The 16,150-nt window shown below is 43.5% G+C and overlaps 1 protein-coding gene across 1 annotated transcript in view; it reads left to right on the top strand.

Annotated features, from left to right (window-relative positions):
* Positions 1–16,150, top strand: part of COL14A1 (collagen type XIV alpha 1 chain) — a 134,786-nt gene that overhangs the window by 76,888 nt on the left and 41,748 nt on the right. Inside the window, exons 31-33 of the mRNA XM_063131328.1 lie at positions 12,125–12,267; positions 12,515–12,624; positions 13,205–13,363. Of these exons, the coding sequence (XP_062987398.1) occupies positions 12,125–12,267; positions 12,515–12,624; positions 13,205–13,363 (412 nt within the window). The remainder of the gene's footprint in view (positions 1–12,124; positions 12,268–12,514; positions 12,625–13,204; positions 13,364–16,150) is intronic.

Consider the following 16,150-nt stretch of genomic DNA (forward strand, 5'->3'; position numbering starts at 1 on the left):
TGAAAAAGGTGCGCCATAAGCGACTTCGCTTATGGCGCTTGAGAGAAGGCCTCAGTGCAGCCTGGCGCCGGATTCCCCTGTGCGTCATCTGGACGCACAGCAGGGAAACCGGCCCACAAAGCGCGCTAAGGCCTCGTCTAGGAAGGCCCCAAGTTTTCGCCTGCTTCCGAAAGCCCATCAAGGAGGGAGCCAGGGGGAATCTACACTACTGCTTTAAAGTGCTTTATAACAGTTTTGACAACTGTTGGGGCCCTGGACACACTGCATATACAGGCTTCAAAACGTTTTCAAAGTGCTTTAAAGCGCTTTAAAAGCAGTAGTGTAGATCCCCCCAAGTCTTGCTTCCCCGGGAAGAGAGTTCCAAAGCACTGGAGCAGCCACCGAGAAGGCCCTCTCCCATGTTCCCACCAAGCGCGCCTGTGAAGATGGTGGGACTGAAAGAAGGGCTTCTCCAGAAGATCTCAAAGCACGGGCAGGCTCATAAGGGAGAATACGGTCTTTCAAATAACCTGGACCCAAGCCATATAGGGCTTTATAGATCATAACCAGCACTTTGAATTGTGCCCGGAAACAGACTGGAAGCCAGTGGAGCTGTTTTAACAGGGGAGTTCTTTGTTTCTAGGAGTTGAAGTCCAAAATATTTGGTGATCTACCTTCTGTTCACGCCTGATTTAAACTATCCACAGTTTGTTCCAGAGCAGATGAAATGACAAACTGTGGTTAGCTGAAAAATTACTGAATGCTTCTGCTCTCCCCCTCGCAGCCATGCTGAAGGGGGAGTGAGGAGGGGGGAACGCATAGGCCTGGGACTCATTTGCATAGAGCTAAGCTATGATTTATTGTTACGTGTGTGTGTTTGTGCAGAAGGTATGTGGTGTGGTGTAGTGGCTAAAGTGTTGTACTGGGAGTCGGGAGATCCGGGTTCTAGTCCCCACTCAGCCATGGAAACCCACTGGGTGACTTTGGGCCAGTCACAGACTCTCAGCCCAACCTACCTCACAGGGTTGTTGCTGTGAGGATAAAATGGAGAGGAGGAGGATTATATATGCCAGCTTAGGTTCCTTGGAGGAAAAAGGTGGGATATATAAATAAATGCAAATGCAATAAATATTACTGCCCTTTTGGAGTTGTGAGACTATTTAATGAGAAAAAAGTGCTATTCGTCTTGTGAGGAAAGGTATCAGAAAGTGAAGTTTTAAACACAGGCTTCAGTACTCAAGACTGTGGTGATAAAGCCTTTAAGTTATTGAGGCATTAGTGCCAAGCCAAGGCTACGGACATCTGTTGCTAAATCCAGACACAGAGTGTATATTCCCCAACCTAGGTTCTCTAGGTCATTTGCTGGAGTTCAGGGCTTAAGTTGGAGAAAGAGCTAAAGTTACATTTCAGCTGTAATAGCTGGAGCAGGCACTACAAGGGCAGGAGGAGGCCAGGCTCCTAGAACGAATACCTGGCCAAGCAAAACAAGAAATGTATCCCAACCTTGAACTAAATAGCAATAAAACAATTGGGATAGGCAAAATCGTAAAGTTAAAAAGAATATACAGAAATATCTGATAATACCATTTTATCTATACTTTAAAAGACAGTGGAAGAAAATACAAAAATGGTTGCACCGTAATATCCAATAATACCAGGGGTAACCAGTGCAAAGCAAAGCCAAACACATTTCTGTCTGAAGTCTTCCTCAGTGGTCGAGTACATAAAAATGATCTAGTATGTTGAAAAGATGTATAAGAGAATAACAAGGCTTGTATATACACACACACACATTTTGCAATCCAAGTCCCTCACAATTATAAACAATATAGGGCAGTGTCTTCACCTGTGGATATAAAAACGTTTTTAATAATGCCTGGTCAGCATGGTCAGTCCAGAGGCCTAATATTACCTGCCAGTTGGAGGGGCCCATCACATGATCATGCACAGGTATCTCACTAGGCTAAACGTCAGCCTCAGCAGCCCCGGAGCAAGCTCTTCTGGGCAGGATCTACACTACTGCTTACAACGGTTTATAATGGTTACAACAACTGTTCAGGCCCAGGGCACATTACATATACAGTTTTCATACCGTTTTAAAAGTGTTATAACCTGCTTGGTGTGGATCAGCCCCTGCCCTCTGAGCAGAGAGAGCATACCTGCCACTGTGCCAGCCCCCTCCACCACCAGCCCCTTCCCCTTCCTTTTCCATGCTGTGCTCCTCTTTTCTTTTTCCTGCTGCCATGTCGCCCTCACCTTCCTTATATTTATTTATTTATTGCATTTATATCCTGCCTTTATTCATCCAAGGAACACGAGACGGCGTACATAACCCTCCTCCTCTCCATTTTATCCTCACAACAACCACCCTGTGAGGTAGGTTGGGCTTGGAGTCTGTGACTGGCCCAAAGTCACCCAGCGGGTTTCCATGGCCGAGTGGGGACTAGAACCCAGATCTCCCGACTCCCAGTCCAACACCTTAGCCGCTACACCACACTGGCTCTTTACCATATCATGCCCCTCCCACCCTCTCCCCATCTCGCATCCCTCCTTTCCTTTACCATGTTGCACTTCCCCACCTCCTTTCCCTGCCTGCATTGTGCCCCCGCCCCACCCCTTCTCCTTCTCATATTCCCCCACCCCTTACCTTTTCCACATCACCCCTCCTGTCCTCTTACCTTTATCACTGAGCTGTGTAGCCAGTAGCATCTTCAGTGAGCCCTGCCAAGCTGAATTGCCTGGCTTTGAGGGATAATTTCTCAGCGCTAGGCATGGGAGGGGATGTCACAGGAGATTGCCTGAGGCTTCGCCTTGCTTCATGGGAAGGCTGGCCCTCATGCCTCTGGTTTAACCTTCAAAGTCTATGATACAACCGTATGTCTGCACTTGAGGATTTGCACAGCCTGATGAACAATAAACCGGTGCAAACTAAACCACTCTATATGCCCTTCCTGAACTCCTGGTAGGGCAAGGAGATGGCAGCATGAAATCACTCACAGGAGCAATATTGGTGCTTTGGCAATGATGGCTGTATGGAGTCTCCTCTAAGTCTTTGAAAATATATCATCCGTACCTATAATGAGCTCTAGGAATGGATACATGTCTTGTCAGAGGACTAGGCAATGAGTGCCAGATGGAGGGCTCCTAACATTGACAAAATATTATTTTATTAATATTTATTTTATTATTGTGCAGTTATTCCATCTTTTCCTTCTTGACAGATTTTATAGTGAAAAGAAAAAAAAGAAAAAGCAGTGGGAAGATACAGGAGGGTTGCAAATGGACCGACCCCCCCCCCCATAAAATTCTGTGAATGAGGGAGGGAATTGCACAATACGAGCCTTGCCTGGAAACACCCCTAGAAATTCATTGGGTGCCTTTCCACATTAAAATGTAATATTTGAATAAATGGAGGCTGGCTTTTTGAGTCCTGTCCCACATGCCACTGCATTTCAATCAAATGTCCAACAGTACATAAAAAGCATTGTATTCTTACATCTATGTTGCACATCTTCAGTTTGGCTGAAGTAGAAGCAGCCGTATGTAGCAAGGTGTGACATTCGGCCTTGCTCCCTTCCCCTGGATCTGGCAGGGCTCCGGGGCTAAAAGGTGAAGCCTTTTAGTGCAGGCCCAGGCATCCTGTGGATGAAGCACTGAAGCCAACAGGAAAAATAAAGCACCTTACTTTTCCCTGCAGTTCAGGAAATTGGGAGCATGGCAGCACATTTACTTGTATCCTCAATGTTTTCAAGTTTTACAACCTCTGAACGCAATCCAATGAGGGGCCATCATTGCATCATTGCAGTGCAAAAGGTTGGTGCATGGGGTGGATTCGCCGTCCAAATTCATCATCCCTGGAGGGTTTCTAGATGTCGCCGCTTTATAGCTGGTTCCCTCAAAACCCCGCAGCAGCGATGCTGTGAGGAGGGAATGATAGATTTAGACGGCAGGAGGGAACACAGGAGACAAGAAAGAGAGAGAGAGAGAGTTGCAAGAAGGGAGCAAGATTGGGGTGCAGAAGAAAGAACCGTGCGATTGGAGGGCTGGGAAGGGAAGAAGCAGGCAAAGTTAAACAATGACACAGGAGCAAACACCAGCTTGCACCACATCGCCTAACTTCTCTTTGCCCCCCACCCACCCTCCAAACTTTCTTATTCCTTCCTTCTAGGAATCAGATCCTTTCTCTCCCCCCCCTTCCCCGGCCCGTTTTATTAGTTTTGTGGTGAGTGTTTGCGTGTTAACCCTGGACTTACATCTGCCCCTGACACCACTGGCCTCACCCAAGTCAAGGCCACCACTAACTGACTGGTGACCTCGGAGCAACTAAAAAGATCGCGGTAAAAGGACACTGCGAAAAAGCGCAGCAAGAAAAAGCGCAGCCCGAAGTGGCTGGGAGTTGGTGGCTGTGTCATATAAGCAACATAGCACCACTGTGCAGCCACTCTAGGATTAATAGAGCATAGAGACACCCCCTCGCCCTGCTTACATAGGCAGTAGAAGTCCCAATCCCAAAATCTGCTTGGCAAGCACCATCCCTCTCGCTGTTGGGGAGAAGGAACTTACTTAGTCCTCCAGACATCATATTCCTGCCTCCAGCCATTCATTTGTTTGGCAGGGAGATGGCTGGTAGGTCTCTGAGTAGTGCTGTTAAGAACATAAGAAGTGTCACGCTGGATCAGACCAAGGGTCCATCTAGTCCAGCACTCTGTTCACACAGTGGCCAACCAGCCATTGGCCAGGGATGAACAAGCAGGACATGGTGCAACAGCACCCTCCCACCCATGTTCCCCAGCAACTGATGCACACAGGCTTACTGCCTCGAATACTGGAGATAGCACACAACCATCAGGGCTAGTAGCTATTGATTAGCCTTTGTAGCTATTGATAGCCTTTGCCTCCAGGAGACATATTATTGAGGGCATCTCATGGTAGTATTGCAATATTCTTGAACCAAGATTTAACTTGCTTCCCAAGAAGAAGTCATGGGCAGACTCTTCCCTCCAAACATTTACAGTAAGCAGCTCTCCTGTACTTAAGACTTTCCTACACTGCCTCTGGAATGTTACCAGTATTAATCTTTACCTTGGCCAAACTTATGCTTTTTTTAAAAAAAAAAACTTATTCATTTAAATCCATCATCATATATCCTACTCTGGCAGGAAGACTGAGTGCTGAAAAGACGAAAGAGAAGCATTTTGCGTTTCAGAGAAAGTGGGTCCAGGAGCAAGATATTGCCTGGAAAGGCAGCATGCTGTTAAGTGGGGAGATAAAGCTAACTCAATCCATATGTGGATTCTGCAAATTGTAGTGATTAGCAAAATGCAAGGCGTGGAGTGCAGAGTTTGTAACGTGGCACTAGGTACTGGAAGAATGAAAAGCTAAAGTACACGCCATGTTGTTTTCCAAACTGAAGCCAGGTTTATGTATAGCAGAACAAGTCAGATCACAATGTGTAAGCAATAGACCTCTAATTTTTCCCTTCAGCTAAATAGAATTTTCTCTAGTTGTGCAAAGGCCACCTACTTACAAAAGGAGGCTACATGCTCAGTGTAGTAGTTATAATTTAGAAATGGGCAGGCATGGAACCTTATTGGCTGGAGGTTGTCCTGCAGGACGTTGCTACAGCTCAGCGCTGCAGTAATCCTTGGGTAGCATCCTCCCATTTCTAGGATTGTATGAAATTTTGCTAGTCTTTCTTAAACTGTTTTGTGTCAGCTAAGGAAATTTTATTTATTTATTTATTTATTTATTGCATTTTTATACCGCCCAATAGTCGAAGCTCCCTGGGCGGTTCACAAATCTCCACCCTCCCCACCTCCAAATTCCAGTGACAGCTAGGAATGCACATAACCGCTCTGATGAAGTTAATTGACCCTCTTGAAATTTTCTTGCATTCCTCCAAAATTCCTCCTAGGTTTTGTCTGAAGAGACCTCCCAGCACCCCTCTCACACAATTCTTTTCTAATTGCCATTGTTTGGATGAAACAATGGCGACAATACTAACCTTTTACATTTGTTTCAAGTTTATGTTCAAATTCACAGTTCTTTATAAAAAAAAAAATATTTTAGATATCAAACAATCTATTCTGCTGTGACATCGTATTTTGAACTTCCCTGACTGAGTTTGTGAAGCCAGCTGCCTTTAGGATGTTATCCCTGGTGCCTTGTTTCACCATATCCCTCCTCAAATGATCAGTTCAGAAGTAGGGGTAGAATCATAGAATCGTAGAATAATAGAGTTGGAAGGGGCCTATAAGGCCATCGAGTCCAACCCTCTGCTCAGTGCAGGAATCCACCTCAAAGCATCCCTGACAGATGGTTGACAGAGGGTAGCTCAGGGGTGCAGAACATAAAGCCTGGGGCCAAATTCCCCCTAGTCACTACTTGTTTGGTTTTTCCCAGCTTTCCTGATTCTAAATGGTTGAAATGTCTTGCCAATTTCTTGGGAGAGCCACTGCTACTCAGAGTTGACAATACTCAATTTAAGCTAGGATCAGAAACCAGGGTTTGTTATTAACTTGCGAATCCTGGCTTGTTTGGCAGCAACAAACCAGCAGCTCAGGTTCAGACAACTTGCTAAATAAACCATTTCTGGATTGTTAAGCCCTGGTATTTTTGCAGCAGCAGCTGCTGAATGAAATTCAGTGAAATCTACTATTGAAATTCAACAGTGTGGTGGCTGAGGGTGGCAAACTCCCCATTTGCCATTTTGCTTCCAAACAAGTGTGTGCGCCTTATTTTAGAGTCAAATCGCTGCTTTTTCTTTTCTTTTCTTTTTTACCACTGGCACCAAATTTTAGCGGTAAGTTGGCTACCTCTGGTTTAGCTGGTGATGCTAACAGGAGGAGCCAGAACAGCTTGTTCCCAATAAGCCAAGATTCTCCAGAATCCTGGGTTACTATTGTGTGTGAACGTGACCACTATCTGCCTTGGTATAAGGCAGCTTCATATTTTGGGCTGCATTAATAGAAGTATAGCTTCCAAATCACGTGAGGTACTGGTTCCTTTCTATTCGGCGTGGTTAGGCCTCATCTAGAGTATTGCGTCCAGTTCTAGGCTCCACAATTCAAGAAGGATGCAGACAAACTGGAGCGTGTTCAGAGGAGGGCAACCAGGATGATCAGGGGTCTGGAAACAAAGCCCTATGAAGAGAGACTGAAAGAACTCGGCATGTTTAGCCTGGAGAAGAGAAGATTGAAGGGAGATAGGATAGCACTCTTCAAATACTTAAAAGGTTGTCACACAGAGGAGGGCCAGGATCTCTTCTCGATCCTCCCAGAGTGCAGGACACGGAATAATGGGCTCAAGTTAAAGGAAGCCAAATTCCAGCTGGACATCAGAAAAAACTTCCTGACTGTTAGAGCAGTACGATAATGGAATCAGTTACCTAGGGAGGTTGTGGGCTCTCCCACACTAGAGGCATTCAAGAGGCAGCTGGACAACTATCTGTCAGGGATGCTTTAGGGTGGATTCCTGCATTGAGCAGGGGGTTGGACTCGATGGCCTTGCAGGCCCCTTCCATCTCTGCTATTCTATGATTCTATGATATATTCATCAGACAGGTAGGTCTCTGCCTCTATGGTTTACAATACAAGGACAAGACATGAAAGGAATACTGACTGGAGGGGAGCCAGTGTGGTGTAGTGGCTAATGTGTTGGACTGGGAGTCAGGAGATCCAGGTTCTAGTCCTCACTTGGCCATGGAAACCCACTGGGTGACTTTGGGACAGTCACAGACTCTCAGCCCAACCTACCTCACAGGGTTATTGTTGTGAGGATAAAATGGAGAGGAGGAGGAGGAGGATTATGTATGCCGCCTTGGGTTCCTTACAGGAAAAAAGTTGGGATATAAATTCAAAAATAAATAAATAAATAAATAAAAGAAGAGTGGCATTTGATAGGACTTTAAACCAGTAAGAAGTTTATTTTATTTTATTTTTTGCAAGATAGGTTTTTCTATTGTATACCTTTAATCTGTTTGTGTGTTTTTAAAACATGATATCTCCCCTCCAAGCCTTTGGGCTAAGAGCAGGTTACTCCACTGTTTCATTCATGTGAGAACAAATGACAACTGCTGAGTATATGCCATCCTTGATTATGTGTGCAGCTTGGTTACAGAGAAGTTCAGATTCTGAGTCCTAGTTTTAGTTACATAACATGTCCAAGTTAAACCAAACATCAGGAAATGCTACTCGGATTGCGACAGGTAGAATTCAACATGTCATTAACCAGGCTTGATATCCCATCCACTTCAATCAGTCTTAATCTTGGATTGCGCCCCAAGTTGATAACACTCATGGTAACTCATTGGTTGGTCTCAGTCAAGTAATTGGAAGAGGAAATGAAATTTTATTAGGATATCATAGACTTCTGTTCCGCATAGGCTTTATGCATCTCTTTTTGGCAATTCTCCCAAACCACTTCCGCTGGAGTAGTGCTGAAGAGATGAAATTGTCCCACAGGATCACGTTTGATGGCTGCAGTGTGGTTAGACATTTTGCATGCTACTTTCAAGATGTATGAAATTACAGCAAAAATAGAATTGCAAAGGTTTATGGAAGTGTCTTAACACTTGCCATTAACTACTCTTCTCCCTATAGCTTCAGAATGGCTTAACAAGAAAAAACAAGCCTAATGTAACCACGCCTCCAGGTCATTTAATTAAAGATGCAGGAGAGAAATAGAATATTGTATCTAAAACTGAAAATACTGCAGGCTTTTTAATTAAAAACAGCCTTGGAATAAGGCCAGTGATAGCATAATTGTGCTTTGTAGTAGCAGAGTTGAGTATTTATTATTATTATTATTATTTATTTATATAGCACCATCAATGTACATGGTGCTGTACAGATTACACAGTAAATAGCAAGACCCTGCCGCATAGGCTTACAATCTAATAAAGTTGTAGTAAACAATAAGGAGGGAAAGAGAATGCAAACAGGCACAAGGAAGTGTAAACAGGCACCGGGTAGGGTGAAGCTAAACAGTATAGAGTCAGAACAAACTCAATATTTAAAAGCTATAGGGAAAAGAAAAGTTTTTAGCTGAGTTTTAAAAGCTGTGATTGAGTTTGTAGTTCTCAAGTGTTCTGGAAGAGCGTTCCAGGCGTAAGGGGCAGCAGAAAAAAAAGGATGAAGCCGAGTAAGGGAAGTAGAGGTCCTTGGGCAGGCGAGAAGCATGGCATCAGAGGAGCGGAGAGCACGAGCGGGGCAATAGTGTGAGATGAGAAGAGAGGTAGGCAGGAGCTAGACCGTGAAAAGCTTTGAAGGTCAACAGGAGAAGTTTATATTGGATTCTGGAGTGAATTGGAAGCCAATGAAGAGATTTCAGAAGTGGAGTAACATGGTCAGAGCGGCGGGCCAAGAAGATGATCTTGGCGGCAGAGTGGTGGACAGAGACCAGCGGACTAATGTGAGACGAAGGAAGGCCAGTGAGAAGAAGGTTGCAGTAGTCCAACCGAGAGATAACCAGTGCTTGAACGAGAGTCTTGGCAGAAGAGACAGACAAAAATGGTCGAATCCTGGCAATATTATACAGGAAGAAACGACATTTTCTATATGCAGTAAATTAGTTTTACCAATCACCTTCTGGCTATGAGCCAGCTGATTACGGTCTTTTATTGGTGGTACCTTTGTACTCGCTGGTTTATTTTCTTTGTTTTTAAAACTTATATCTCACTTTGTTTCCAAAAGGAGCTCAGGGTGGATAACAAGTCAGCAAACATTATATAATACACAAAAAGTCAAATAGCATTCTCCATTCCTAATAAGAACAATAATAAAATAAGAACACTACTGACATAGTATATCAAAATCAATAACAATGTCCATGGATTACAGTCTAAATCTAGGGGAACGTTAAAAATCATGGGGAAATATTCAGCCAAAAGGGCCTTTTTAAATAAACATGTTTTTGCCAACTTTTGTTTATTTATTTCATTTCTATACCACCCAATAAGCCAAAGCTCTCTGGACGGTTCACAAAAGTTAAAGCACAAGCACAGCATAAAATACACCATGAGAGATTAAAACCACAATATAAAACCACAATACAAAAGTACAATCAGAATAAAACTGAGCTGCAATGCAGAAATTTAAAATATAGGTTTAAAATGCAGATTTAAAAGAGTGGAGTTAAAAGACTAGGGGGCTGTCTGTACATCCCCAAAGCCCTACGGTGGCTGTGAATCTGCCTTGCGTCAGCTTCCCTGCAAAACTGCCTATATGTTTCCGAGCCCAATTCAAGGTGCTGGTTTTAACCTATAAAGCCCTACATGGCTTGGGACCACAATACCTGATGGAACGCCTCTCCCGACATGAACCTACCCGTACACTGCGCTCAACATCTAAGGTCCTCCTCCGAGTGCCTACTCCGAGGGAAGCTCGGAGGATGGCAACAAGGGAGAGGGCCTTCTCAGTGGTTGTCCCCCGACTGTGGAATGATCTCCCCGATGAGGCTCGCCTGGCGCCAACGTTGTTATCTTTTTGGCGCCAGGTCAAGACCTTTCTCTTCTCCCAGTCATTTTAACAGCATTTAATAACGTTAAGTTTGTTTTAATGGACCCCAGAATTGTTGTTTTAAATGGATACTGTTGTTGTTTTTATACTGTTTTTATGTTTTTTTAAAATTTTGTATACTTTTAATGTTTACTATTTTTTTTTTAATTTTAATTTTTGTGAACCGCCCAGAGAGCTCCGGCTATTGGGCGGTATAGAAATGCAATAAATAAATAAATAAATAAATAAATAAATAATTGTTGTAAACCGCCCAGAGAGCTTCGGCTGGGGGGCGGTATATAAATGTAATAAAATAAATAAATAAATAAATAAATAAATAAATAAATAAATAAATCAAACTGTGCAGAAAAAAGTTGGGGACTTACCCCGTTTTCTTTGGTGGAAGTGATACCTGATCTTGCACCGTGGCCAATCCATGAGATGGTCCTAGCCGTAGGCGACTGGCAATTAGTCACCGGAAATCAGGAAGAGGGCCGGGGGGGGGGGGGGCAGCTCCAGTACCTGGATGACCACCAAAAACCCCACATTCCCTCTTTGGCATGGGGATTACCCAACGCCACCCCAGGTAAGTGAAACCACAGGGTTTGGGGGAATGGCGGCACCAACTCGGCGCTGTGAAGACAGTCCCTAGGATAGTAAATTGCTAAAATACTGGGAAAATAAAAAGGTCTTCACCTGGCGTCAGAAAGAGTACAACGTAGGTGTCAGACGAACCTCTCTAGGGAACTCATTCCACAGTCGGGGTGTCACAGCAGAAAAGGCCGTCCTAAATAAAACAGAGAAACGGAACCTGACAAGCGTCAGGTTGGCAAAGATTGTCATATGGAGGCAGGTGCTTCAGTGCAACCTTTAGGATTTTGAGATTTGTGCAATCCTGCAGTTATGGATGGAACTAAAGGAGCAAGAGAAAATAATAGTGAGGCCTAGGAGTGGTCAAGCAGCTGGTGCTGTTTAAGGCAGGGGTGCACAACCTGTGTTCTGGGAGCCATATGCACTCCCCCAAGGCCTGAATTATGCCCACTCCTATGTGCCCTGATCCCCTGCTTCTGCCTAAACCCTCTCCCCACCCTGCCAGTAAGCCTGATAGAGAGATTGCACTTTCTTCATTGGTAGCAGCGCATGCTGTTCATTTTAACTGATCCAGAAATTACCTTCTTTCAACTCGTATACAGATGTAGTTCTGTTGTTATTGCTAGCATCACTGACCGTAATCATAGCCTGGTCCTCTGATTACTCAGTAAAATGCAGGTAACCACATTTCTGTGAACGTAACCAACATCTTCCTCTCTGACCTTCCAGATACTTTCTGTGCTGATTTATATTTACTTACTTCAACACTTATATCCCCCTTCCTGTAATAAAATCAAATACAGAGTAGCTGACAAAAGTATAAATCACAAAAATGAGAAACAAATCTAACTATAAAGAAATACATTTCAAAGTAATTTGAAAATAGTGCTGTTTTTTTTCCAGTTGAGTACAGAAGTACTGACTTTAGAAGAATGCAGATCGATTGCTCTCTCTCTCTCTCTCTCTCCCCCGCTCCCGTGTCTGTGCTTTGGTGGTGCCCTCAGAACCTTACTCACTGTGGTAACATTAGTTTCTGGACTATTCTTTTCCTTGTACAGATATTTACACCCAGAGGGGCTTCCTTCAGACTACACCATTACCTTCCTCTTTCGTATACTCCCTGAAACACCCGAGGAACCATTTGCCCTCTGGGAGATTCTAAATGAAGAATATGAGCCCCTGGTTGGAGTTATTTTGGACAGTATGTATTTTGTGCCTCTGTGTACTTTGGTTGGTTTGATTATATTCTGCCTTTTCATTTCATGATCAAAGAGACTATAAGGAAGTCATAATTTTCGCTCTCAAAGAAGCCTAGAACTTTTATCCTGCACACTGTTCCACAATCTTTTATGCTATTTGTGTTTTATGTAGTATTTATTTATAATATTTATAAAAGGTTGTACACAACAGACATTGCTTTGAAACATGTTTTCTCTCACACTGTACAGACGGTGGCAAAACCTTGACTTTCTTCAATTATGACTACAAAGGTGAATTCCAGACAGTTACTTTTGAAGGACCTGATATAAAAAAAATATTTTATGGAAGCTTCCATAAGGTGAGTTTGGCTGGAACATTCTGGGAAAAGAATGTGGTTGTGTAAAAAGACAAAGAACTGATCTTTTGAACTTCTGCTTTGTTTCTGAGGGAAATGGTGCTTTTTACAGCTCAGATAGTTATTCTTCAGCCTTCATTAACTGAATAATTTCACAACAGTCAGGATAGAAGGTAGATAAATTCCTTAAACCAGAGTTCCGTCACCGTATGCTAATGTCGTCTGCTTTAAATATGCACAACTGTCTGCCATCCCCACCTCAGTCTGGATACTGTATATACAGATATATAGAGTCTGGCTGTTGTGAGGGCTCTTCAAGGTTGACCTCGCTCTAAAAATGTTACATTCAAGCCCCTAGTCTAAGTTCCTGCCAGATACCGACATATATCCCCAAACATTGCTGGCTATTTTTATTTATATTTACATCTTACAATTTCAGCCAGCCTTCTTTGAATACAAAACCTTGAGAAAATATTAATGCATCTATCGCTGATATTAAAAAAAAAAAATGCTTTTCGCAACACAAATAGCTCCTTCCTGGAATCCTTTCTTGTATATTAAAACCCTCACTATCCTCCTCCAGTTGCATGTTGTCATCAGCAAAACTACTGCCAAAGTGGTGATTGACTGCAAACAAGTGAGTGAGAAGATGATCAGTGCAGCAGGCAATATTACTTCTGATGGGATAGAAGTGCTGGGGAGAATGGTTCGATCAAGAGGACCAAGGGACAACTCTGCACCAGTAAGTGAAACAGCTTGGGGCAGCCTTCTCCAGCTTAGTGCCTTCCAGATTGTGTTGGACTACAACTACCATCATCCCCAAGCTGGTTCTTATTATGCTACTTTTTTGTTGTTTTTCTTTTTTCCCTTTTGCTTAAGACATCCTATGGGCCTGATGTAGTTGTGAGGATTCATCTGTCTCTGTACTGGAAACCAGAGTGGTCTCTACCAGCTCATCCCTTTCAATTCTTTTTCTTAGGGTGGTTGCAGATGGAGAATTTTCGCTGATTCAGCCCACCAAGTTTAGATCCCTAGCTCAAACAGCAAAGCAGTGGTTTAGCAGGGCCAGTATGGGCAGCATTGGCCTTAGCTAGACCAAAGGATTATCCCAGGCAAATGGAGGGGTTGTCCCTGCCTGCTTCCGGGATCCCCTGTGTGTCATTTGGATGCACAGGGATGATCCCAGGACAATCCCGAGATATAGGCCTGGTCTAGCCATGGCCATTGTCATTTGCTAAATGTTGGGTGGCTCTAGGTTAGTTTTGTAACTATCTGTGCAAAGGTTTATCTCTATTTTTTCCCTTTCATGTGCTGCTTACTGCACGTCTGATTTAGGGCTGCTTAGCGGTTTCTCACTTGTTTCTCTCAAAAGACTAGGAGGAGGAATTTTTTTAAAAAACAGGCATTCTTGCAGAGGGAAGCAGAGTGAGAAACAGAAGCCTCAAGTCCCTGGAATCAGTGGCTTGAGGGAAAACACAGCATTTGAGCAGGTAGAGATGCGAACAATAGAAACATGCTTAGAATAAGGTGGATCAGGTAGGGAAGCAGCCAAAACTGATAATTGTTCAGGTAAAGGCCTAGATTGATCTGAAGATCTCTGCACATTTACTGCAGGGATAAGCAACCTTTTTTTTGCCTCCGAGGGCTACATTTGGCTCTCTTCTGTCCTGGGTGGCGGCCGTCTTTCTTCCCGAAATTCAGTACATAAGGGTCACGTGTGGCATCCTGGGGGTTTCAGATAGTGGCCACCCACTATCTTAAAGAGTTCCATCCCGTCTGAAAGTGCCGACATTGGGTAAATAAATGGGTCTAGGGGAATGGGGGAATGACTGGTAGTGGCCACAAGCAGCAGTGCCGGATGGGGCCCCTGATGTCAGCAGCAGGGCTGGGCAGGGCAACAGGATTACGTTCTGAGCCCTGGTACCATCGGCGTGTTCTTGGCCCAAGCCTCCTCTTATCCTCACTGTCTTTTTGAAAGGGAAAATGTCTTCAGGAGCAATGTTTATTGCATCCAGGGGAGATCTGGTCAATAGATAAGCAAATAAGAGAATAATAGAGGAAAAGAATTGGATAAAGTTCAAAGTTGGACAGTCACCTCATCTTCTTCAAACCCTTTTGTCCAAAACAGCTCCCTTAAATCTACTAGGACTGAAGCTCAAACTAAAATGTACTGCTTCCAGCTGTTTGGCTTGTCAAGAATATTTACACACACACACACACCCAAAAAGTATGTTTCTTTGGACAAAAAAAAAGGGCTTTGAGGCCTCAGGCTTAAACATGGAGAGGAATACATCAGGCCTTCCAAGACAATTGAACAGAGCAACCTTTGTGACCACATTCCAGCAAGGGAAGACAAAAGACGAATTTATAAAAGGTTGCAGTTAAAGGGTGCTTTTGTATGAAGGAAAGGAAAGCAATGACGGCTTTTGTTGGGGAAGTCAGAACTTTATGAATGATGATAAGTGATTTAGCGAACTGTACACCCACAGAAAAATGTAGGTTGCCTTCAAGTGAATTGGTCAGCGGTTATGCAAGTCTGCAAGCATGCATTTCAAGGCATAGCTCCCTTGTGCACTCTCAGTTGCATAAGTGACAGCTTTATCGCATGGCATTTTAACAAGGCCTGTGCTATTATTTAGACGTGATGTATCTTTGAGGAACCCAAGTTTGAATGTTATCCTATAGTCCAGGCGAAACCACCCGCTGTGCTCATGGGCTTCCTGAAAACAATGGAGCCATACCTGAGCCAGGCATAGATTTAGAGCTTTATCACACCAGCGTTATACTGTGCCATCACTGAATTGCGTGCAAAGGATTCTGAAGTTTTCCAGTTTATAATCTGCTTTTATTGTGAAGCACTCCCATGCATCCTGCCTTAATTGCGCTTCTTAGCCAAAAGAAGTGCAATATTTTGGTGCGCAGAAAGTACGGTTCTTCTGGTCATACGAAAGCACATCGCTCAAACTGCAACATGTACTTTCATCCCTCGTTTTGAATCCGGTGTTCTGTGGGTGTGTTTTCAAGGGGCGGAATTGCTGATGAAAGAAAGGGGTGTGTCTTGTCTCCAGGGGGTGTTTTTGATTGCCAATTCAAATCCTTCCTCCTCCTGCTTCCTCCATCTTAACACGTCCATTTTCAACGTGTCCTTTTTTGCTCAGACTACTGAGAGGCATGCCAGTACTGGAGAGGGAGGAACAAATCCTTAATTACATCTGGCTGCAAAGGGATGAGAAAACCAGCTATTTTTGAGCTTGCTTCAAAAATTCTCTGTAAATCACTTCATTTTGGATCACTCCTCTTTTTGTTTTTAACTTTTATACTGCCTGTTTGGTGCATTCTCTTCCCCTCCTTATTGCTTTATTATGATTTTATTAGAATGTAAGCCTATGCGGCAGGATCTTGCTATTTATTGTTTTACTCTGTACAGCACCATGTGCATTAATGGTGCTATATAAATAAATAAATAAATAAATAAATAAATAAATAAATAAATAAATAATAACCTTTCCCCCCCCCCCCAGTTCATTCA

Source organism: Elgaria multicarinata, chromosome 7 (assembly GCF_023053635.1).
Source record: "Elgaria multicarinata webbii isolate HBS135686 ecotype San Diego chromosome 7, rElgMul1.1.pri, whole genome shotgun sequence".
NCBI lineage: Eukaryota > Metazoa > Chordata > Lepidosauria > Squamata > Anguidae > Elgaria > Elgaria multicarinata.